At 36.4% G+C, this 24,774-nt stretch overlaps 1 protein-coding gene across 1 annotated transcript in view; it reads right to left on the bottom strand.

Moving 5' to 3' along the window:
* Positions 1-21,815, bottom strand: part of LOC140136964 (protein O-mannosyl-transferase 1-like) — a 44,281-nt gene extending 22,466 nt beyond the window's left edge. Inside the window, 15 exon segments of the mRNA XM_072158628.1 lie at positions 4,219-4,335; positions 5,643-5,761; positions 6,344-6,458; positions 7,285-7,377; positions 8,744-8,840; positions 9,685-9,815; positions 11,343-11,528; positions 12,222-12,377; positions 14,245-14,338; positions 14,518-14,583; positions 15,034-15,142; positions 15,600-15,752; positions 16,425-16,579; positions 17,114-17,273; positions 21,609-21,815. Coding sequence (XP_072014729.1) covers positions 4,219-4,335; positions 5,643-5,761; positions 6,344-6,458; positions 7,285-7,377; positions 8,744-8,840; positions 9,685-9,815; positions 11,343-11,528; positions 12,222-12,377; positions 14,245-14,338; positions 14,518-14,583; positions 15,034-15,142; positions 15,600-15,752; positions 16,425-16,579; positions 17,114-17,265 — 1,743 coding nt within the window. The 5' untranslated portion in view covers positions 17,266-17,273; positions 21,609-21,815.
* Between the last annotated feature and the right edge of the window lie 2,959 nt (positions 21,816-24,774).

Genomic DNA, 24,774 nt, shown 5'->3' with positions numbered 1-24,774 from the left:
CAAGAGCCACAGGAGAAGATATCCAAGACTGGATAGCAGAGGGGGGCGCTGTTGACTGAGCAGACACAAATTTTATTTCGCTGGGTTATTTGATTTGTTTTATTTCGAAAATTATCCCTTTTTATCCGGTGCATCATCACCTTTTAATAATTTATACTGTTTTTAATAACTTTTATGTCGGTTTGATGAGTTTCATTTTAGAACATTTTGATGTCAATTTTTGATGTATTTTGATATTTTTTATAACTTGGTGCTATTATGGATTTGTGACGCAGTGACTTTTTAACCACCTGCGTAGTGCAACTGCCGGCTTCAACTTCAAGCTTGAATTTACCAGTGCAAAATTAACCGTGCAATACAAATTAAATATGCGTTTTACCCTATACCTTCTTGCCATTTTCACCGTCATATGGATGAAATATCTTGATTTTTGCTATGGAAATGTTCATCTGGGCGTGGCTTAACTTAGTAACTCAACTGGCTTAATTACATTCAACAACACTCGGGCGAGTCTGTTCCAGGCCCAGGAATTTTCAGAAAAACTCATTTATCACCGTATAAACGTATGGCTAGATCTACACAGACTATGTTACTTTTGTTAATGTCGTGTGATGTGCAGATGAACCCAGGTCCCAAACACCCCTGTGGTATTTGAAACAAAAATGTAAATGTGAATCAAAAAGCAATGAAGACTGTGTGGTATCACAATAATCACACCACTAGTCTCAGATTGTAATCCTTTAGGGATGACAGTCCCTGAAAGTATGAAATTGAAAATAATTCATGGGGAATATGTGTACATCTGTATCAAAACGATGCACTTGTCGGCTGCTACGTGTTTCTCTTTTTAAATAATAGCTAGGAATAAATACCAGACTCATCTCTAGTGGAGATCACTTCCAATAATCCCCAAGTCCCATAATGGTTAAGAAAATGTTCACTGTATTCTTAAACCATGTGACTTGGGGATGATTTGAAGTGACCTCTACTTGAGATGAGTTTGGTATTTACAGCTATTATGTGAAATGAGACACATGTAGTAGGCGACAAGTGCATCGTTTTGATATGGATGTACACATATGTAGACTTCACTCTTTTGCTGGAAAAGTCTGACCCAAATCAATGGAATCAAGAAAAACAGGGCATGGCTCGTAATACGGTCAATGAAGGGGGCAATATTTTTTGGAAGAGTAATAAGCCTAGGAGAGTGATAACATCCATTCACTCATGGATGAATATATTTCTGGTGTTTTGCTCAGTTTACTTAGAAGCCCATCCGAGTAAAGTTTAAGAAATGCTCAAATATGTCAATTTGGTAAGAACAGCAGCATCAAGGTTTGGGGTGGGGTTGGCACTTGTATGACCAACAATTTAGAATGCGTCAGCAAGCGGTTCCTAATCGGTCATGGGCAATTAATAGTAGATGGTGAGCTTTAGGCTTTTTATGTGGCTGTACCGATGCAGAGGACCCTAACAAATATAGGCCATTTCTTCAAGGGGGAGGGGGTCTGTCAGGAGGGTATCGGTCGCAAGTCGGAAACAGGTTATCTCAAGGGCAATCAGGGGCAAGTATAGCAGACAGAATCTGCTCTAAGTTCAATAAAACCTCATCATGCTCCAGACTAATTTGCGCTTACGCCCACAAATGCGCAAAATGTTAGTCAACAGGCCATGGAGCATCCACATGTAGTAAAGAGGCGGGGGAAGTAATGATCAAAAGGGCACATAGGCCTTGTAAATCAGGTTTTAGTGTGTGTGTGTTGCAAATATTCGTCGCCAATCAATTTAGAGTCTCTGGTACCTTTATTCGAGTTATACCTTGATAAAGGGTCAGCAATAATACAAAATGAAGGGGTTTCACAAGTAAGCTAAATTATACATGTATGGGCAAATGAATTTCAAGAGAATCAAGCAATATGAAATCGGTCATTAACGATCCAGAGAGGGCGCTAGCCAAATGAAAGAAAGAAATTGATTTAAAACATATTGCCGGTCCATTTGATCGAAAACCAATAGAAAATTTAATACTTTCACCTATTGGTTTAGTGCGAAGATCAACACCAGGGAAATTCAGGTTAATTCAACATCTTTCGCATCCAAATGGCGAATCAATCAACGACGGTATAGATCCAGATGCTTGCACAGTAAAATATGCAAGTTTTGAACAGGGGTCGCATCTGACGCATCCAGGGACTCCTTATTTTTTTATTTTGGCCATTTTGGACTCCTTTAATCACAAGTTGAAAGTGACCAGAGGGTCCGATAAAAACTGTATGGAATCCTTAATTTTACGATGCATGGACGCGTAGATCTGTATAAGAATCGTTGATTTTTAAAAAATGGCAGTCCCCATTGCAAAAAAACATCATACAAAGTACAAGCCTGCCTGGGAAGGAATGTACAAATGGCTCAATTATGACAGAGACGAGACGTGGTACACCACATGTACTGAGGCAGTGGACATGCAGGATTGAAAAATGAATCAGATACTGGAACTTACATTTTGACCGTGGGATGTTGCATCCTTTACATCTACAGGCAACTGACTTGAAATGGAGGGATTCAGTATTTGATTCATTTTTCAATCATAATGAGTCTGTTCAGAAAGATTGAACTTTGAACTGACCTTGTTTCTTGTTGACATCTAATTTTGTGACCTCAATCAGTGTCAGGCATTTCATTGTCAAGGAACTTGTGTGGCAGTATTGTTTTATTGTTTGTCTCAAACTTATCAATTTAATGTACACTATACATCCATATGTATGTCATTAATAAATTATATTCCAATATAATTATAATCGTATGATAGAATTCGAAAATGAGAAAGGTGGCAGCCTTATGATATGTAATTTCGCAGCTTTTGAATTTCCTCCATAGCTATATGGAGTCTTTTCCTCCGTTTGTACGAGGAGTAGTTTCGCCGCTAGGTGGAAAATTTTCTCCTCTAATCTGTGGAGATCGCTAGATGATTGCTCATTAGCGTGTTCTTTTCTGTCATGATATATAAAGTATTAATGCTCTAGTCCATTTGGCTACCTCTTGAGTATGATGTTAGTACTAAACACCTCAAATAAACAAAGTCCGCAGTCATGTAACCCGTCCTACACCAAAACCTGATCTTGTTATGACAATTTGATTGAAAAGGTCGTGTGCAGAATCTTGTTAGCTGCAATTTGATACCAAATTTGCTACCGAAAACTCTAAATTCACAGAGATTGATACCAGTATATGAAATTTGGTGCATTTTCAAAAGATACCAATTAAAAACGGACCACACGGACCTGTAGAGGTGAATGGCAGAGCGCGAAACAACCGCTAGGTCATATCGATCGCATCGTGCCCTATTATTCACTGTAGTAATCCATGCATTTTAAATTAACAATTGAATAAAGCGCGCACTTGGGATAGTCGACAGGGGCCCATCGTGGGCAAGCAAGCTTGACCATATTGCCACGCTAAGCAATTTCAACCGCATGCTTCGTTTTGATTTGCAACTTTTGAAAATGCACCAAATGCCATAAACTGGTATCAATCTTTGTCACTTTTGAGTATTTGCTAGCAAATTTGGTATCAAATTGGAGCTAACAAGATTCTGCACACGACCGTATGAATCAACTGTCAAAACAAGATCTGGTTTTGGTGTAGGTCGGGTTACATGACTGCGGACTTTCTTTATTTGAGCAGTTTACGTCTGCGTGTACAGATGCACTTCCCTCAAGAAAGCTAAATGGACTACCGAAAAACTTGATAGTTAGCATACCGTAAACGTTCGACTAATGGTGCCCCTGGGCTCCTTTGCCTTGGGGTAAATTTCATGTACAAATAGAGAGCCCCCTCTTCTAAAAATCCCAACAAGAATTAAGGGTATGTGTCCTTATTTCCTGGTGGGATTTTTTGGGAGGGCACTTTTAGGCTGTGTCTAAAATTCCAGTTATGTAAGAGAGCCCAAACCGCCATTAGGTGAATGTTTACGGTATGTGCGAGCGCTTTTGAAAACATGAAATTGTACTATAGTCCGGCGCTTTACCAAATGAACTCATGATTTGCAGGTTTACTTGTTCGTATATAATTATGTGTATCGATGATTTGCTCAAAACACTTTACACTTTTGAGGATGGGGCTCTTCATGTTTGCATGTTTTACACGCGCTCAATAGTAGGCACATATGCTAACTATCGAGTTTTTACGGTATTGGCCATAAATATTCAAAATACTCACATTATTGGTTGGGTTCATCCAGTAGGCTATACCTCTTTGCATCAATAGCCATTCTAATGGTTCCGAGCTATAGCGATGCTCCTGATGTACTTCTTGGTTTGCTGCAAGCATCCTCCACTAAAATAAAGTAATGTTAAGAAAGCAAAGTTACAAAGGAATGAAAAAAATAATAATGGGACCTGGGAAGATAAAATGTATTTTAATAGCCTTAACATTGTTCAATTTAGAAAGCATATGTGATGCAATTGTGATCAAGCCAAATTAATCGTTTGTCGTCCAAAATCAAAATGAAGTTTTCATTATATTATATGTGCCATTTTCAAAGCTTTATTACTCTGAAAACTCCATCACAGTTGGACTTGGGTTCCATCAATAATGGTCATTTTAGTATTGCTTGGAACAAAAAAATACAAAAGAAGTTGAATAGTATCATAGGCTCTATCTCAAAATCAATATTAGCAACAAACACCTCTTACCCACCTGTCAGAATTACGATAGATAAAATCAAAGACTTTGCAAAATGCCTGGTCACCGCACTCCATGTATCATTACAAGTAGTGCTTAATTTACTTATTTCAGTTTTCTGATATTTATATTCCAAGTTTACAGGATCTTGTCTTGTACCTTATTTATAAGGTACTATGATCAACTCATAATAAACAAGAATTATTCAGTTTTTGCTTTTACATGCAGCCATTAAGTCCCAACCAACTTATGCCTGCATAAATTTGCAAAATGCGGTTTACAAAGGCACTGGGCCCAGCTAGGTGTACACCATTCTATATCAATCCACAATACTGTGTGTCTTGCCTATTATTATGAGCTGCTCACATATGTGACATGATCAAGGGGAATGAGTCGGATGTCGCGAATATTGTTTTTGAGATATTGGCAAAAATAGTGTTCAAATTCTTTTGTTTTATATTGTTTTCAGCCATTGATAAATTGCTCATAACTCAGTAACCAGCTGTCCGATTTTGATGGGGTTTGCATCAAAATGTAGCATTTGTAAACTGCCAGAAAATTATGTAAAAACTTCTAACTGAAAATTGCTGACATGTGACTCATTCCCTTGATCATGTCATATATCGAGGGTTGACAAACAGAAGGCCTTAACTCACTTTTTGGCCATTTTGAGATTTTGGTACCAAAATAATCTGTAATACCACCGATTCTTAAAATCATAAAGCCTTAACTCAATTCAACTTCCTATTGCATCTATATAGCACAATAAATACTTGGTCACATCTCAATGCAAAATATTATTTTACTCATTTTTCTCAAAAAGGCACTTTTTGAGTTAAGGCCTTCTGTTTGTCAACCCTCGATATAGTTCCCTAAGTGCTCTCTGTATGTGGGAAAATGGATTAATTGCATGTCTTTTTTGCAATTAGCCACTCCATGTAAGCAATCCCAATTCTCACCTGCAGTTCTAGGAATTTATCCATAAATCCTAGATGATGATTGGACCCAGTTGTATATGTCTGTTCTTCATCTGGTTGCTGCAGACTGTCACTGATATCACCATCTTTATCATCACCAACTATACATGGTACAAAAGTGAACAATTTTAGTTTGTTATCAAATATTTCAGTCAGTCTTATAAGTTGTTGCAACTGTTTCGGTCCATTGGAAAATTTAACTGATTTTCCAATATTGAGTTTGTCAATATTGTTAAATTCTCACCACAGAATGTCAATGTTCTTGGTGTTCTTATACGAGTGACATCGATAAAATGAAGACTTTACATTGTCTTTTACCACCAGTAACTTGTATATATCGTTAATGGTAATCCCAGTAATATGCAATCATACTTAATATTCCAACCTATATCACATAAGGATGCTCCATGAATGTCACAACCGCATAGTGCTGTATGTGAACTTTTGACCTTTGACGTCTCAACTTGTTGTGCCCAAATTATCTTCCACTGATTGCTTTGTTCCATTTGTGCAAGATATGTTGCTTCGGGTAATGTTTTATTTTCAGTGAAAAGTGTGACTGAGCTGTCTATGACACGGTGTGCTGTTTCTTATTTTCACTTTATTTTGAATGTGAGCTGCTTAATTGGGCCACAAATAGGTTTTTTTTCAACTAAAGTAAATATCAAACTGTTGTCACTCACATCTGGTGTATTTATGTTCCTCAACATTCCATATGTTGGCATCCTGGTTAACGATACGGTCTGATCCAACCTCAAACTGATAGAAGCCCCAATCAGGCAGCTGAGCCCCAGACACCTGGTTGGATGTTGAGGATAAGAAACACACAGAAAAAGATTGGTTTTAACAACAACAACAATCCACTCTCCCCTGTGGAAGATTTTAGAAATATCTTTGGGGGGGGGGAAGAAATATCTTCCACGGGAGAGTATGAATGTCAAAAGGAATTAATGCATTATCAGCTCCATTTGAAAGTCACTCTCCCTCATCAGGTTAAGATTCAGGTTGAATCGTTTTCAGAGGGTGTATGAATTTCAAATGGAACTGCCTAATGTGCTCATTCCATTTGAAATTCATACTCCCCCTTTGGCATATATTTCCAAAATCTCAGTTTTGATGAATAAAATGAGAGTTGAGGCTGTCGATAGGGTCACCGACCCTTTAAGCTTATATGTGCTAAGAGATTTAACCCTTTGAACCCTGGCCTACCACATAGTCCCGTACATCCAACCCTGAGCTTCCTAATGCACTCGAAAATCGCCTCAGCATTTTGCTCGTCACGCCAAAAGAAAAGGTCTCTGACCCCTGAACCCCGGTCTCCCAGATAGCCAAAGGATTCCAATGTAAACAAAACATATCGCAATTGATGTTACGTGAGCCGCTTTAGCGACTCTTCAGGTTTTGACACACCATGTTAGAAGCCTCTATAGCGGCTCGTCGGGACTACGGTACAGCTTACTGTGAGCCGCTATGGCGGCTCATCGGGTTCAAAGGGTTAACAACTTTATTTTGATTGGCCATAAACCAACCAGAGGTACTGTAAGAAAAAGCAATACACCTTACAGGGTTAAGCTGTGAAAAATGGTCTCTAAGCTTGATAGGCTTCAAATTCAAATAGACCTACCTTAAGTGCACATGATGTATTCACATGAACCAATCTAACTTGAGACTTTATTGCTTGCCATGTATCACCTTCTATATCAGCATTGACTATTTCCTGCGGTGAAAAATAACAAAATTATTGCTCTAACTACAGCAGTGGCATAACCATGTTTTTGGAATTGGGAGAGGGCTTAAACTTGTGAATGTACTGACAAAAACCACAATTTCAACAACAAGTGTTTTTGTAACAGCATATCAATGTGACAGTGACACCCCCACTTCAGTAGCTTGCAGTGGCATACCACCCAAAATTTAAGAAATTTTTTTAATTACTTTACTGGAACAAATGCGTGCGAAAATTGCAATATGAACTTCAATGGGCCCAAACTATGTAAATTTTGGACTGAAACAGGCAAAAATGTAAAGCACATCACAGGTTTTGGCCAATTTTGTTCATAGTTAAGGACTGTAGCAACACACAACCTGGGGCCAATTGTGAACCGACGACCAGTGATGTATCAACACATCATGATAACCGGGGGCTATATAAGCCTGGCCCCCACTAGATACGCCACTGAACTACAGGGTGTTCTAAAACAATGTTACCCAATTTCAAATTTGTTCATAATTAAGGACTGTAACAACACACAACCTGGGGCCAATTGTGAACCGACGACCAGTGATGTATCAACACATCATGATAAGGCAAAAAAAAAATATTGTTGTGTTGCCCTCAAGTGGGAAAATGGGAAAGTTTGGTCGGACGGTCGGATTTTTTTTTTTTAACCTTCAGTTTTTAAAAATCCCCTCAAATATTAAATAATGCTTCTTCAATTAGGAGACATTAGTCAATTTTGACTACTGGATACCTGTTAGACATCAATTAAACTGACTAGTCTTTCAATAAAATATTAATTTCAAGTGAAAAACATTGATTTTTTGAACAAATCTGTAAAAATCATCATTCAAAAAAAAAAATGCAGACTCTAATTTTTCAGGATTTAGGGTCGGTCGGTTGAGGGCAACACAACAATTTTTTTTTGGCCTAACCGGGGGCTATATAAGCCTGGCCCCCACTAGATACGCCACTGAACTACAGGGTGTTCTAAAACAATGTTACCCAATTTCAAAGGTTAAATTCTCAAAGCTGAGTGAAAACTCTGTTTCATATTGTTATTCTGCAAGAACATTTTTCTAAGAGTATTTGGTGGAAAGAATGACTGAAACAGAATTGAAATTGGGTAACATTGTTTTTGGACCACACTATAGAGTTTCCCAACTTCAATAAAATAACCCTTGGAATTACGGTTGTGTACCATTGCCCATATATACCAGATTTAGAAAGTGAAAGCTATCATGCTCCTGGACAACAACATTTGTTGTTGATTATCTTCAAAAAGCAGCTATTCATTATCATAATGATTATTCAGATAAATTTACTGGAATGCCAAAAACAATTTTTTTTCCCTTAATTTACTTACAACTTTCCATAGATTCTGTGCTGCGTGTGAAATATTATAATCAATATAACATGTGACTTCCATCATCTGTGGAGTGACGGGTGCTGCAACATCATGACTGTACAAAATAAAACATCAATTTACAAAGTTACTTTTGGAATGGGGATGCATTTTGCAAATCAGTACTCCGTGCTCAGGAAACCTAGTATAAACTTTTCTAGATGGTAAGCATGAGTAATTAGGTTCCTTATTATATGTACACCTATTGTAAACCCTATCATGACTCCCCACCAATACACATTACTGTATCACTTGGGTAAAGGGTGAGTTATATGGGAAAGTGCACCCCAAAATCGAAGCGAAATGTTGACACCCCCTAAATATGGAGGCCAAATAATGGTATACACCACTCCACCACATACCTGTTGGGTCATGACTGCTAACCCAGCAAACCTTCATTATGACTCATTATCCTTCCCCTCTCATGCCAAAGAGCATTATCAGCCTGCCCATACCCACTTAGCATCCTGCATGTCATTCCATGAATCAGTTACCGTAAACGTTCGCCTAATGGCACCTCTGGGCTCCTTTGCCTTTGGGTAAATTTCATGTACAAATAGAGAGCTCCCTACTCTGCAAATCCCAACAAGAATTAAGGGTATATGTGCCCTTATTTGCTGGTGGGATTTTTATGGGAGGGTACTTTTAGTTTGTGTCTAAAATTCCAGTTATGCCAAGAGAGCCCATAGCGCTATTAGGCGAACGTTTACGGTACATCACCATCATGTACCACCAGTATTGAAAAGACGGTGGAGCCCATCAGTCACTCTTTGAGGTTAAATGTTATTTAAATGCTGGAGCCCACCACTCAAACTCAGAGAATTTGTGTACTTTACTGAATTTATAATTTTCACCATCATGAACTGCCCCCTACCTACAAAATTATAACCTGTACCCCATACCTGTTAAGTGTCCTGCCTGTCATGCCATGAATCAGTTGTATAATATCACCATCATGAATCACCTCTGGAGGGTCAGATACTTGGATATTGGTATGGTTTGGGTTCTTTACTATCCACCAATTATTGATATCCTACAATAAAAGTTGAAGAAAATTTAAACAGTTATTGTATCAATAGAGAGTTTTTTAAGGTTGGTTCGTTAACCATCGGTGTTCTAAATAAGCTTAAATATTTTGTGTCCAAAAGTAATCTTTTATGTATTTATAACTCTTTAATACAACCTTATATTTCTTACGGTATTTTGGCTTGGGGTAACTCTCATAATATTTATCTAGACAAAGTATTTAAACTTCAAAAAAGAGCAGTAAGAAATATAACATTGTCTCACTACAGATCTCATTCCAGTCCTCTTTTTAAAGATCTCAAGCTCTTTAAAATACAGGACATGTACAAATTTTATCTATGTGTATTTATGTGTAAGTATTCCATGGGAATGCTTCCATCTATATTCAGTAGTTATTTCAATCTAATGCAAAACATTCATAATTACAGCACTAGATATATCAATAATTACCAACTGGTTAGAAATAAAACCACTTTTTCATCCAAAGGTGTCAGAACCACTGGCCCTATTCATTGGAATAAACTTTCTTCTGATGCCAAAACTCTTAAATCTCTTAATATGTTCAAATCACACTTTAGAAATGCTATTATCATGTCTTACTAGATTTAATAGTCAGGGAAAGTACTTAGTATTTTTCGCGGGTCCATACTTTTTATTTTCATGTTTATAATATTGCATTTTCAGTTGATTGGTTGATTATAATCTGTAATATCACTCTTCATTAGGCTTAAGGTATTATCTTTTTTCTCGTGTTTGTTGCAGAATTAATTTATAATGTAATGTAAGGTAATGTAATGTAACGTAACGTAGCGTAAGTAAGGGGGTCGTTCACTGCTGGCCTTTTGGCCTTTCGAACGGCTCCTCCATGTCATGATAACAAAATAACTTTTACTATTTTTGTCTCATTCTTCATTAATATAATATAATTTAACCAATGTACTGACTTACATGTATAATGTTTATGTTTGTAATATGACATGGAAATAAATTTGATTTGATTTGATTTGATTTGATAACCCTGGAATTATGGAAACTTTTGGGCCTCATTGTTGGTCTAAAGTATATAAAGGTATGCATATTTAGAATGGGAAAGACTTGAATAATTCATCTATGAGGTCAAATTTGGGCCAAATTATAAAAAAACACTTCTTTTTCGTTTAACGTAACAAAGAAATTATTGGGCCAAAATAATTTTTAAAAACTAGATAAAAATAAATATCTAGGAACCGTTTTTTTATTGTTTTGAATGCAGATTTAAATAAATCCCTGCCAAAACACAGTACATGTATGTGCTATGTCAAATGACATAATTATTCCACTTGAAATCCACACACCCCCATGGAATTGAAGACATGACCTCAATCTCCCACACAGGGAGAGTGAATTTCAAATAGGCTTATTCCATTTGAAATCTACACCCCTTGTGAGGGAGATTAAGGTCATGTCTTCCACCAGAGGTGTATGGATTTAAACTGGAACAGCCCAAAACAGATACTGAATTTTTACTTGTAAAGGCAGTATGGCATGTACTCACTTTAAAGGAATAGCAAGTAACTTGCTGTTGTGCAGAACTTCCTCTTCCGTCTGAGTAGCGTATTGGATAGATGTGTTTATGAGAATGCAACCAGCATGGGTGGCTACCGTGAGTGTGTCGTAAGGTGATCTGTGACCCAAAAGCGACCTCTAGTGGCTGACCTTTGGTAATCTTGGAGAGACCACCCTGTGTAATTTTAAACATAAGAAAAGTGGTTCAAAACATTCAACGAAGAATATTGACATGCCTTCATTCAAGAATTACTATTTGAAGGATTTGTATAACCTGTGCACCAATATTCAAATAAATTAGAGTGCAGCCTAGTCTATATTATTTCTTCATGTTTATTTCATCTTCCTTGGTACACTACATCCTTGTTAAATATCTATAGAGCTCTTCAGCAGTTAATCGTAAATCTTCGGAAGTTAGTTCAAAAAGATGTTGCATGCGGTAAACAAACAAAAACATCGCAACCAATCACACACCATCTGATGTTAGTTAATCAGATGAGCATATGGCTTGGTATTAGTGTTCACAGGTACTATGTTGCTCTTACTTGATGCCGCATGTTGGATGCTGTGTCCTTTGCTTTATTAGTAAAATACACATTCAAATATATAGCCACAAATTTATAGCATGATAGGTTGAATATGTTTTTATGGTTGCGCATGACCAGTGTTTTTCGCAAAAAGTCCTCCTGAAAAGGACTATGGCAAGAAAATATGCCTGACGTCAGGGTGAAAGTTCTTCTGGTGAGCAATTTTAATAGCCCAGAAATCTAATTTATTCTCATCAGTATTATTTCACAACAAACCATTTCTTGGCCTATCATACCATTCAAACCCATCTATTTACAATAATATCAGCCACTGAACCTACCTCTAGACTTGCTTGGAATGCACTGGTCATACGATCATCATGTGGTCCACTTTTGTAAAGCACTTGAAGATTGACATAAAATATGGCAAGATATAACATAATTGGTAACACTACCAAGATACCTAAGTAGGACAATAAGTGATGCCACAAGATTCTCTGTGAAGGAAACAAAAACGCACTAATAGATGAGAACAAACTGATATTCTATGTTAGAAGACAAGGTTGCCTATGTCGGAATGCAAAGTAAAAGTAGTTTTCCAAGTAAAATGTTGAATATATGCTGTTAAAACATTAGGCATATAGACACTTATATATTATACGCTTATTACTTGGGATGCCTCTACCATCTTGCAGTTCTGCAGTAAACATCAACTAGAGAAGAGGCTTGTCTGGTTGGGTTAGAAAACATGTTTCTACCTTCAACTATACTAGTCTATAGTACTGGAGCCTGAGCATTGATGAAGACCTTAGCATGCTGGATAAGATGTTTTTGCTGATTTGGAACCGTAAAATGTTCAAAGACTTTTGTCTGACATGGCATTTAGGTCTATATTTTCATGTTTTGTAGGCCTTATGGTCTACAAGCATGTACCCGACACTTTACTTGGAAAATTACTTTTAACTGATATTCTATGTTGATAACATCAGGGGTGTGAAATGGCTTTTTTTTAAAAAGCGGAAAATTTACCAACCAGTGGGTTTCGAAAAAAAAATCGGAAAATTTACCTACCAAACTACAGTACAAATTCAATGCTATTCCACACGTATTTCACCAGCAATAAATTGAATATTATAAGCTTCCATTTCATGGCCTAAATGTGAGTGTCGCTCGACAAAATTACATTTTATGGTAGCCATGATGTATCTTCTCTTAATTCCATATGCTTTTTATGAAATCCAATGTGAAACTTCCGATGGATGGTTTGGATTGTAAATCACTATTTCGTATTTCCCCACAGCGACCACGGCGCCATTTTTAACATCATCCGATGGGCGCAGTTCCACACAAACGTATTACACAATGAGTATGGACGAGGAATCAAAGAATATTGTGATGATGTTATATATGACCTGCGTTTCATGACCCGGATTCATGACCTTTCAAGCATCGTTAATCTTATTTCCAGTTGTTTTATTGCAACACGTAATGCTATCAGAAGTGCACAGACACTATTTTGATTTTTGATGTTTTAAAAAGCTGAAATTGAAATCGGTCGGAAAAATGAAAAAAGCGGATTTCCGCTCTGTAGCGGAGATTTCACACCCCTGTAACATGGTAATCCCTTGAGCAACATTTACACTGCATTTGTTATCGCTATGGGAACATGCCCAACTTCATAACATCCTGATTAAACTTCTTAGATACCATAATAACATAGATATATATTAAAGGGGAAAAAAGCAGTGATTTATAGTGCGCTACGCACAGGCACAATGCCTTGATGTTGATCCACAAGCCTCAGGTTGTCGCTGACCACTACAGCCCACATCATTCCATAAACCATTTAACAACAACACAGGGACTTTGCAGCTTCAAGAGTGCACACCCTAGACAAATTTAGATTTTATAGATTTTTATAGGGAAGAGGATAAATGGAATGGATATAAAGTAGCATACAGCAAAGTCTAGTGACTAAATCAATCCTCAATATTGTCTTTCTCTGCCGACTCGCACAGATGATGAAATGGCATATCCTATGATTTTCTTTAAAAAAAATACATATGTGTTTTCAATATAACAAGTAGTATGACTAGTTTAATCTTGGAATTTAATAATTTCCCGATTTGTTTGCAATTTTGAACAGAGAAAATAAAAGAGTATCCCTTCACAAAGTCTCCCAGTCAAGTGTGTCAAATATAGGTCATAAGAGTTAAGTCACAAAAGTTGTGTGTGTGGGGGGTGGGGGGGTTTGTGTGTGTGTGTATGTGACTTGTATATCTTCAGTTCATTCAAGTTCATTTGGTTTCTGTCAAAATGAAAGTCAAATGGAACATTGTGACATGTGCCTTAGAATGCACTTACCGCTGATTTGGTTTGGTCCCCTATGAGTTGCCAGTAGTCATATAATAACACTAAACCAACAATGAACACTGTGAATATGCCAGCATACTTCACACTGAAATGGAAACACAAGCAAAATATTCCATCATAAATCATTGTCTGCATCACACATACTGTCGTATCGCAAAATACTGCCTTGTGTGATTTTTATTATCAATGTCGTATTTCATATTTTTTGTTATTGTGTATCTTGGGGTGAAGTACCACCTTAATATATTTTAGCCAGCAACTTACCTTATTGCACAAGTAATTGATACACCTAACATACATAAACAACACCACCACTCTTTTGAGAAGGCCCTGGGGAGAGAAACAAATGAAACATTACTAGATTTTTACACATTATGTTGCATAATGACCTATGTTTTGCATTTGAAAAAGCTCATGCCAGTGGATTACAACTTTGTAACTAAATATAAAATCATCCCAGGAGAAACGGTTCGACCTTTTCTGAATATTATAATTTATTACCTGAAGACACAGAAATGAAATATCAGACGCACCACTACTTGATGCACATCAGCCTTTGGAATTTGTTTTTTATACGATTTTGCAAATTATGATTATGTAAAAATCATGTGTGAACAAATAAATTAACAAATAAATAAGTTAACTGAAATTTAAATAAAATGAGTTTGGAACAATCTTAGTTTGTTCCCCTGTGTTCTCCTATCTTTTCACCATCTAAAACTATTCTTTGACTAGTAGACTCATCACATACAAATAACACCAACATAATTATTGACTCACCTATCTTTTAACCTTCTAAACCTCACTAGAGAATATATGGATAATACACAGAAGAACAACAGCATGGAATCAATGAGAATAAACCTGGACTGAGTCAGCAATGCATTATCTGGAACAAAAATATATCAAACCATTGTTAGCATTAAGGTGTAAAATAAATAACTTTTGAGAACAAGATAGATTAAATACATTCAGTTTTTGTTTCTGAATAACATCAGATAAGTCTCTTGGAACTTACACTTGTGTAGATTTACAACACAAAAACACAAGTCAAAACTCATTGCAACTCTGATGATTATATTGTATTGGCCGCACCTATTCAACCAGCCTGATATATTGATGTCATGTTGCAACCAATAATTGCTGTGTTACAATGTGATGGATCTCATCAGAGAAGTGCTACTCTCACTTCCCTTGTCACATAAAAAATGCATGAGCAAATCAATTTAATAGCAAACCAGCTTAGATTTGCCAAGATTTTAACAAAATACCAGTCTAAAAACCCACTATAATACAAAAATGATAAAGATAACATTCTGGCTAAAACAGGTAATAGTGTATCTTACCAAATACAACCAGCGAAGCAGCTAGTGTTGCTGTCCAGTAGTTGAAACCTAGAGTGACAAATATTTGGTAGATGACAGGGCACAGGAGTGCTCCAAATAAAGCAGGAATCAATCGTAGATGCCATATAGGAATGTCTCCATCACAAGGATATTCTGCAACAGTAAAAAGAGGAAATGTCATTTAGTAACACAAATTGAATTACTATTAGCCTAATACCTTCAGTAACAAATCATTTTAAATTATCTCAGTAAAATCTTTAACATATATTTTGACTTTGGTGGTTCAAATAAATAATACCCAAATCAATAACTATTTTCAGCAAGGTTCTTCAGCGGTCTACCAATTTGGTGCTGTTTATGGCGTAAACATGACAGGGGGTTTCTGATTGGCTAATCGAATCACATCATCGTCACATTGGCACCTCATTCGCTGGTCAAGTTGCATAGCATCGCATGACCTAGTTCTTTTTATGCGATAATCAGAAAGAGCAGACAGACACCGCTGAAGGAATCAGCAAAGACGTTTACAAATTTGCCTTTCTACTCAGAACAGTAAGAGAATGGAATGATCTGTCAAATAATTTGGTCAACATATTATAACAGACTTGACTCAATTTAAACCTGCCATAATGCAACATCTACAAGAAATCAAACAATTTAACTAAGACTAAAACCGCATGCATGTGCACAACAACCTATCCGATTGACTCCACCATGAGTGTTGGACAGTACTGAAATCAAAATCAATATTGACCAACATTGTTGGAGGACTCTTGCAAGAGACAGCTGTTTGCTACTTTCAATAGCTTCCTCTTGACATCTTACCTTGGCCTATGGAAGTAAATTGGAAGTTTCCCTGAAAGCCAGCTACATAGCCAGCAGCGGCTAGCAGTAGTTTACCTAGTGGTGGATGGAGATCAAAGAAGAACACATTCTGTAGGTAATAACCTGTGAACCTTCCAAAGTGAACTTCATCAAATCTGAAACAAACAAACAAGTAATCAAATAAAAAAGAAAGAAATAATCACCTATACCATAAACTCCTATACCATAAAAACTTGATAGTTAGCATATGTGCATACTATCGAGTGCTTTTAAAACATGCAAACATGAAGTGTAAAGGGTTTTGAGCAAATCATCGATACAAATAGTGATATATGAACAAGTAAACCTGCAAATTTGTGGGGGTATAAATAGGTATGAACATACATTGGGGGTATGAAACTGTGTGTTGATACTCCCATAGTGGCCGATGGTGGCATCTACCCCTACCCCCTCTAGAGGTCATAAAATTCCATTTGCAGATGTCTTCATTGTGGCGGTACCTCAACAATGTTGAAATACGCCCACAATGACTCATGTAAAAGTACCCCACAATGTACCTCCTGCACACTCGCACATATACTCATTTCATATAAGATTGTAACACAATTCGTAATCGACAGGGAAAAAATAACTTGTGCGGACCGGTAACTTTAATATTGGCTTAAAATCAAATCAAGTGCATTACTTACACAATACTCCTTGGTTCCTCTAATCGCCACAGTCTCGTCAAAAAAGAACATGCAGTAATAACCAACAACACACAGTCTACATGAACAGTCACACCTAGGAGAGGTTTCTGTTTTATTTCCTCTTTTTTCTCTGCTGTTGAAGTTGTTTCCATTTTCAAAGCTATGTAAAGATATAAACAAGCAATTAGGCATAATCCTTACAAGTCCCTTTGTTATAACACTTCCTACACACAGCCCACTTCGGAGATTAACTTGCATCCAAATTTCAAGAGAATATTTTTACTGGTACATTGCAAAAACTGTTGTGACCACTGATCTATGTACCAAACAACTACCGTACTATAGTTTGGGATTCTAGCTTCAAATGCGTAACTATCATGTACAAAGCTACACTTCTCGAGTAAGTGGCAGTAAGGTCAAGTAATAAATTACATGTATAGGGTGATTCGGATATGGACTAGGCAGATGATCAGTTGTGCTGCCCTCAGGTAGTTATCGTTAGCACTAAACATCTGGGTGTCAATGAATTTTCAAGACAACATACCAGCCTCCATTTAGAAACTTTCTCCATGACATTGGGGCAATATTTTTTCATTTTCAGACCATTTTATGTAGTGTGAACAAATAACTTCCGGTTGCATTTTTGATTTAAAGGGAAAATAGTCATATATTTCCCTCATACTTGGACGGGATTTTTGGGCAAGAAACAGCCCTGACCTCAATCCAGTTGAAAATGTGTGGTCTATAATGGAAGAGAAAGTCTACTGTCCCCCATTTGCCACAAACAAAAAAAAAAATCAAGGATGCATGGGATTATGTGAAATTGGGAGGTCACACGATTCTTCCTAATCTTCTCGAGGGAGATCACGGGTGGAAGAATCGCTGCCGCAAAGTGATAGAGAACCAGGGAGGGGAAAGTTTGTAAACATTCAGTTCTTCAGTTCATAAACTTCATATAAAAGTATAGTTTTACCATAATTCATATAGGTGGTCCATTCTTATCCGAATCACCCTATCATATACATGTATATCAAGATTTGGTGAGGGAGGCCCTAATTATTTGTTAATTTGTTACAAATTTGCTAAATATTCATTTCTGTGTAGGCCAAGGCAAAAAAAACAAAAAACAAGATCCAAAATATTAAAAAGCCAGAAAAGCACAATTTTCCCCAAAAAATGGCACAAAAATCGGCGATACGGTCCACGTTATTTATTTTACTTGGCCTAAGATTTTCTTACATATGAATATCCACACACACAGTGAACAAGCTGTTTCTCGCTGTCAAAATTTTTTTGGCGGAGGAGTAATTTTAGCAACATTTTTGATGCGATTGCCTGTCGTGATCGGCTGTATTTACTTCTGACATTGCTTTACACAGTGTCATGCTTCAGCGAATCCGACTAGATTTTGAATGCAATAATGGTCTCTAGCCTTGATTGTGAAGCTAGTATCTGTGAGCAAATTCTTGGCTAGACTTCGAGCAAATCACCATGAATCCATGAAACATAACACCAGAATTTGCAGACTGCAAGTATTTCTTAACAAACGACAACAATGAGAGACAGGCTTGGGGGATATTTTGATTAATAATCGAAAATAATCGATTACTTTAAAAAAATTTAATCGGGTACTCGATAAATTTAAAAGTACCGTAATCGAAATATCAACATTTTGATTTTATCGAAAATAATTGACTGTTTTTCTTAGACTTAGGAAATAGATTATAGCTAATTGATTCGATAATTCAGAACAGAGTGCATTGTGGGAAATATTCTTGGACAGTAAAGGGGATATAATAACACAATCCTCCCATAGACGGCTGTGGGAATTGGACTTTGACTGATCCGAAATTCCTGTGATTTTATAGATGTCATTTACAACGTTGGTACGTGTACTTCCAAGGTAGGTTCAAGCTATCTTTGTTTGTTAAAAGTTCTATGGGGACAATCAGATCCAACAACTGGCAAAAACAAAATCCAAAAGGTTTTTTTAAAAGTGCAAAGTTTGTCACCATTGAAATACTGTGTGAGGCCTGGCTGTGATATCCCACCAGAGCTGACCAGATTTTTACCCACAATGCAGTGAATGCACTCTGTTCTGAATTATCGAACTTGCTTTATATTAAAGCAATTTTTTCAACTGATAGGTGGTTTATAAAATTGTTGCATCTTTATATGTGATTAGGGCCTAATATTACATTGTAGAGCTGAAACTACAACCAGCATGACCAGAATAACAAGTGAAACAACTGTTAAACACATCTTTCTCCACCTAAAATGCACAGCAATGTGGTTTAATAGTTGGATTCTATGCAACAACTGTAGCCCGTCCAAATCATGAAAATAAAAATATGCAGGTCGGATTCTAGACTGCGGAACTCATCAGTCCTCATTGATAGTCAGTCATTTATATTTTGGTCGTTATATGACTATCATATGAGGACTGAGTTTTTATGATACATCTTCCGAGGAGCAATTTCAGACAATAGCTTAGGATTAGTGGGGCAGAGGTTATCTATTGAATCCTTTCATGACCACTGAAGCATAGTCAAGTCTGCCAAGGACACTCGGCACAAATTGAAAGACCATCTCAGGGTCTTAGCTAGCCACCCGTCTGGCCGTCATTTTAGACGGCCAGTTTGCTCCTGGGACGGGCAAAATTAATGCCTTTGACAGATGCTATATTATAATTTGGATGTTTTGAGAAGCTAATTGCCCTTTTTAGTAGATCCAATTTGTAGAACAAGGCCATATCAGCACATATTTGAACTCTTTGGGCTATAGATGTCTGGTAAATGTTTTAAAGGTCAAATTAGGACAGGCAATTTTATTCAAATGACAGGCAACCCTCAATTTCTAGCAATTTCTAGCAAAGGTCATACGATACCAATTTGGTGTTTGTTATGCTCCTCGAAATATGTACCTTTATAAGGTCTATGTCTGGTCGGATTCCACAATTGAATCATGTGGGATGCGTGATACCGTTAAGGGCTGGGGTATGAACGTTTGGACAGTATTTATTTTGGGACATTAGAGCACATCAGACATATCGAATTGCATTCTGAATCTGAAGAATGTCATTCTGATATCAAATAATTTTGATTTTTGAAATTAGCAATGTAATACACATTTTATGGCAAATCATTAAAATTGATATTTTTGATATTTAACAGTACTTGAAGTAAACTTTATAAATCTGATGATTTATACTTAAAGTGTATGTAGGTGGGATGAAAAGCTGACGATCAATTGAAAATTTTGACCTTTTCAGTATTGAAGATATGGATTTTTTTCCCAAAACACCAAAAAAATTAGGTCGCTTTTGGGAAAAAATCCATATCTTCAATATGAAAGGTCAAAATTTTTAATTGACCGTCGGCTTTTCCTCCCTGCTACATACACTTTAAGAATATATCATTAGATTTATATAATTTACTTCGAGGACTGTTATATATCAAAAATTTGAAAAATATCAAATTTTTATAATTTGTCATAAAATTTGTATTATATTGTGATTTAAAAAAATGAAAATTATTTGATATCAGAAAGACATGCTTCGTATTCAGAATGCAATTCGATAGGTCTGAGGTGCTCTCATGTCCCACAAAAATACTGTCGAAACATAATAAACGCTCATTTTGGATCCCTTAATTTTTCAATGTTTTAATATGTTTTGTGTTTGGCTGACTAACAAAATGTGTTAACAAAGGTTTGCTTGCCTTTCATGTTTTTGTAAATCTATATGTACATGTGTCTCATCTCATCCTTATCTGGGAGTAGAGCTGGACAGCGGTCTCAAATGGGATGCCCATAGAGACAAAATAATCAAGAAAGCCAACAGAACCATTGGATTTCTGAGAAGGAACTTATGGTTCTGCACCAAAGAGGTGAAAACCACAGCATACGAAGTGCTTGTGCATCCAATATTGGAGTACAGTAGCGTAGTATGGGATCCCCACTATGAGAAAGACATCAAAAAGTTGGAGATGATCCAGAGATGAGCTGCACGCTTCTGTATGAACGACTATGGGCAGCAGAGTAGTGTGACTGATATATGCTGAATATCCTAGAATGGGACACCTTGAGAGAAAGAAGAAGAAAAAGTCGCCTTCATATGATGTTCAAAATTGACAATAACCTGGTGGGGATCAACAAAGACCAGTACATCACTCCAGCAGTAGACAGTAGGACCAGAGGCAGTCACAACAAGAAAATCCAAGAAGCATCTGCCAACACCAACATATACAAGTTCTCCTACTTTCCTCGACAACGCGAGATTGGAACAGACTTACTGAAACCACCGTAACATTACCAAGCCTGGAAGCCTTCAAGAAACAAATCAAAGACACAAGCAATTAATCCCGTCATGCACGCGAGAGCACCAATCAAGTTGGCGTGATGTTAATTTCCCTGTCGACTCAACCATAGAGATAGATAGATAGATAGATATCCCTGCTGACCCTGGCTGGCTTTGTCAGTTTAAATTTAAGCTTACCTCAAACTTGCGTTTTGCGAGCTATATTTACAGCAACAATGGCCAAACCATGGAAACACAACCCATGCACATATTAACAGGAATTAGTACAATCTACCTAGATAAAAGTTGGTGGCTATATATCAACGTAATTTGTTGTAAAATAACATTATTGTAGGGTATGCTGATCTCTAAATTCGAAGAAAAACCAAAATCGCTGCTCCTATTCTATTCGTAGCCCGTAACCCTATAAACGCCCTCTCATTGGTTATAAACTTTTTATTGGTATTTAAAAGGGCATTTCGTGATCCACAGCCTCATCCCCCACTTTTCTCAAAAAAGTTGAGATTTTTATATCACTGGAAACCTCTGGCTACATAATGTTTATGTACAAAATATTTCTTGCAGATTAATTCGTTTAGCAAAGATATTGTGAAATTTGAATTTCGTTCTGGTGCACCAGAACGAAATTACAACACATTGTCTATGGAGCAGTGTATGTAATACACATAATCATGTATAACTCGCAAACGCAATATCGGAATCAACTGAAATTTTGGTAATATGCTTTTTTCGTGGATATGTACTGAAAAATGTCATAAAAAGAGGATGCTAGGATCACGAAATACTCCTTTAATATCTGTGTTGAACAAATCATTTTCTCTAATTCTTGCACGGAAATGTTCTTGTTTGCTTGTGTTTGCTCGTTTGTTTGTTTGTTTGTTTCTCTTCGTTTGTTTTGTTTGTTTGTTTGTTTGTTTGCTTGTTGTTGTTTTGTTTTTTGGTGTGTTTTCTTCTTTTGGGGGTGTTTTGTTGTTATTGTTCTTGTGTGGGGTGCGTCCGTTTATGTTCGTGTTTAATAGTTGTTGTTCTTTTGTTTTTTGGTTGTTGTTTGTTTTTGTTTTATTTTTGTATTTATGTAGTTGGCTTTTGTAGTCATTTTTGTTTTTGGTTTGTTTTATTTTATTTTATTTGTTTTATATTTCTTTTTCTTTAGAACTTCTATAACTTTTCCATGATTGATTTGTTTGAAGAAAATGCGAGTGTGAGATAGAGAAAGAGGGAGAGATTCGAGAAATTGGAGAAATTCCAATGAAATTGAGGGCAAAGTCAGTTTTCACAAATCCTGCAATCATAATCTGATGCTGTTTTACATTAAAGATATTTTTCTGTAATGCTGTAACCACAGTTGGAGCACATTAATTTCACTTCTACGCTTATACGAGAAAGTAGCCAAAAATCTAATCATCTCCCGATACATAGGCCTACATTCTGTAGAGTATTGCTGCACTTTTAGCGTTACACGCATGGATTAATAAAGTATAATGATTCTATCAGCTTTTATCTATAATCAGTCCTTTATCATTAATTAAATATAATAGATAATACAAAACAATAGACGTATGTTGCGAGCCAGACATAAAATCAATCACAGAGATTCATAAACAAAAAGACGGTTCAAAATGACAAAGTACATCTAAAAGGCTTCTAAAGTTTGAAGTTTGTGATCTTGAACTTGAACTTGAACTCAATTATAGACGTATCAGTAATTTTTAGTTTGGATTTTTTCCGTTGAAATCATGCAGTATTTCAGGCTAGTCGCAGTGGTGTATTTGGCATATCACTTCATCGCTCTGGTAAGTATAATATCGTATAAAGTACTGGTATATAATAAGTATAATTGAGATCCATTTGTTTTCTTTGTCTGTTAATGTTAGTTTTAGTCTAGGTGGCCAAAAACATTGGCCTACATGAAATCTGTCGCTCACATAATACTATATAATCATTTTAATATTTGCTTGATTAATCGACATATTGATCAATGATTTGATTGATCAATTTATTGCTACTAATTTTGATTGACTGATTAGTCGATCAATCGATTAACAGATTCAGATTGGTTGGTTGATTGATTGATTGCTCAATCGATATCGCTCACTCATAAAGGGCGTATTATACACTAAATCACTGCGCGAAAGGTGCAATGGTGATGAGTTCCGGTTAAACGTATATGGCTCCTGGAGACAACGTGGTGTCCTTAGGGACCATGTTCTTCGTGAGGTTGACATGTTCTGATTTAAATGAAAGATGCTAGCCTATTAATGACTAAAATAGATATGAAATTATACAAATCGATTTCACAAGAAAAGTAGGCCCTGTCCGAATTACTGCTAACGGAACAAGTTTTAATGCTAGTTTTGGTGTTGAAATAGCGGCGTCGCTTTTCAACATTTTTAATAAAAACTGATTCTATAAAGTTCCCCAAAATTGAAGCTTAAATAAAATTTCAGTCCTTAATTAATACAGGGATGACGTAAAAAAGTGACAAATATTGTCACGCCTGGTAGAAAACGCCGTTTGAAAAAGTTGATTTTTACGTGCTTTTCAATGGAGAAGTTATTTGGTGGTTTACGCCCATAATGCAACTCTCTGATTGCCATTTGAACCCCATTTTATAGAGGGCGGGCCTAGGCTACAGCCTACTTGCCTTGATTGTAATTTGATTGATTGATTGCTCGATTGATTGCTTGATTGATTGATTAATTAATTAATTGATTTTGCTTGCTTGCTTGCTTTTGATTGATTGATTGATTAATTTGATTGATTGATTGATTGATTTATTGATTAATTAATTGATTAATTAATTGATTTTGCTTGCTTGCTTTTGATTGATTGATTGATTAATTGATTGATTACTAGCCTTGATTGTTTGCTACAATCCTGGACATAATGTTGAAACAGTTGACATGGGTACTTCAAAAATGGCTTCACATCATAGAAAGCAAAATTTTAGAATGTCAAATATAAGGGAAATGGTGGTTTTAAACAGTTTTGTTTTTACACAAGTGTTCCAACTGTTTTGACCGGGATTGTAGATTGATTTTACTTTGATCACTTTGGGTAACATTCCAATTTATCTATTATGCAGGTATCAAGTGGGAGCATTTCGTTCGAAAATGATGAGAGTAATCTTATTGGTGACATGTTGGACGAAACCGTTTCTGCAACCGAAATTTTCGACCAAGAACAACTATTCCAATATGAAGATATGCCAGATGAGACAGAGATTATAGGAAATTTCTTTGATGAGATTTATGATAGAGCTATAGATCGTTATGGTCCATTACCACGTTATGATTCGTGTGGGAGTATGACAGAAGACGAAGTTAACGAACATAGTGATGAT

This window comes from Amphiura filiformis, chromosome 17 (genome assembly GCF_039555335.1).
Source record: "Amphiura filiformis chromosome 17, Afil_fr2py, whole genome shotgun sequence".
Classification (NCBI taxonomy): domain Eukaryota; kingdom Metazoa; phylum Echinodermata; class Ophiuroidea; order Amphilepidida; family Amphiuridae; genus Amphiura; species Amphiura filiformis.
This window is presented reverse-complemented; position numbering and strand designations above follow the sequence as displayed.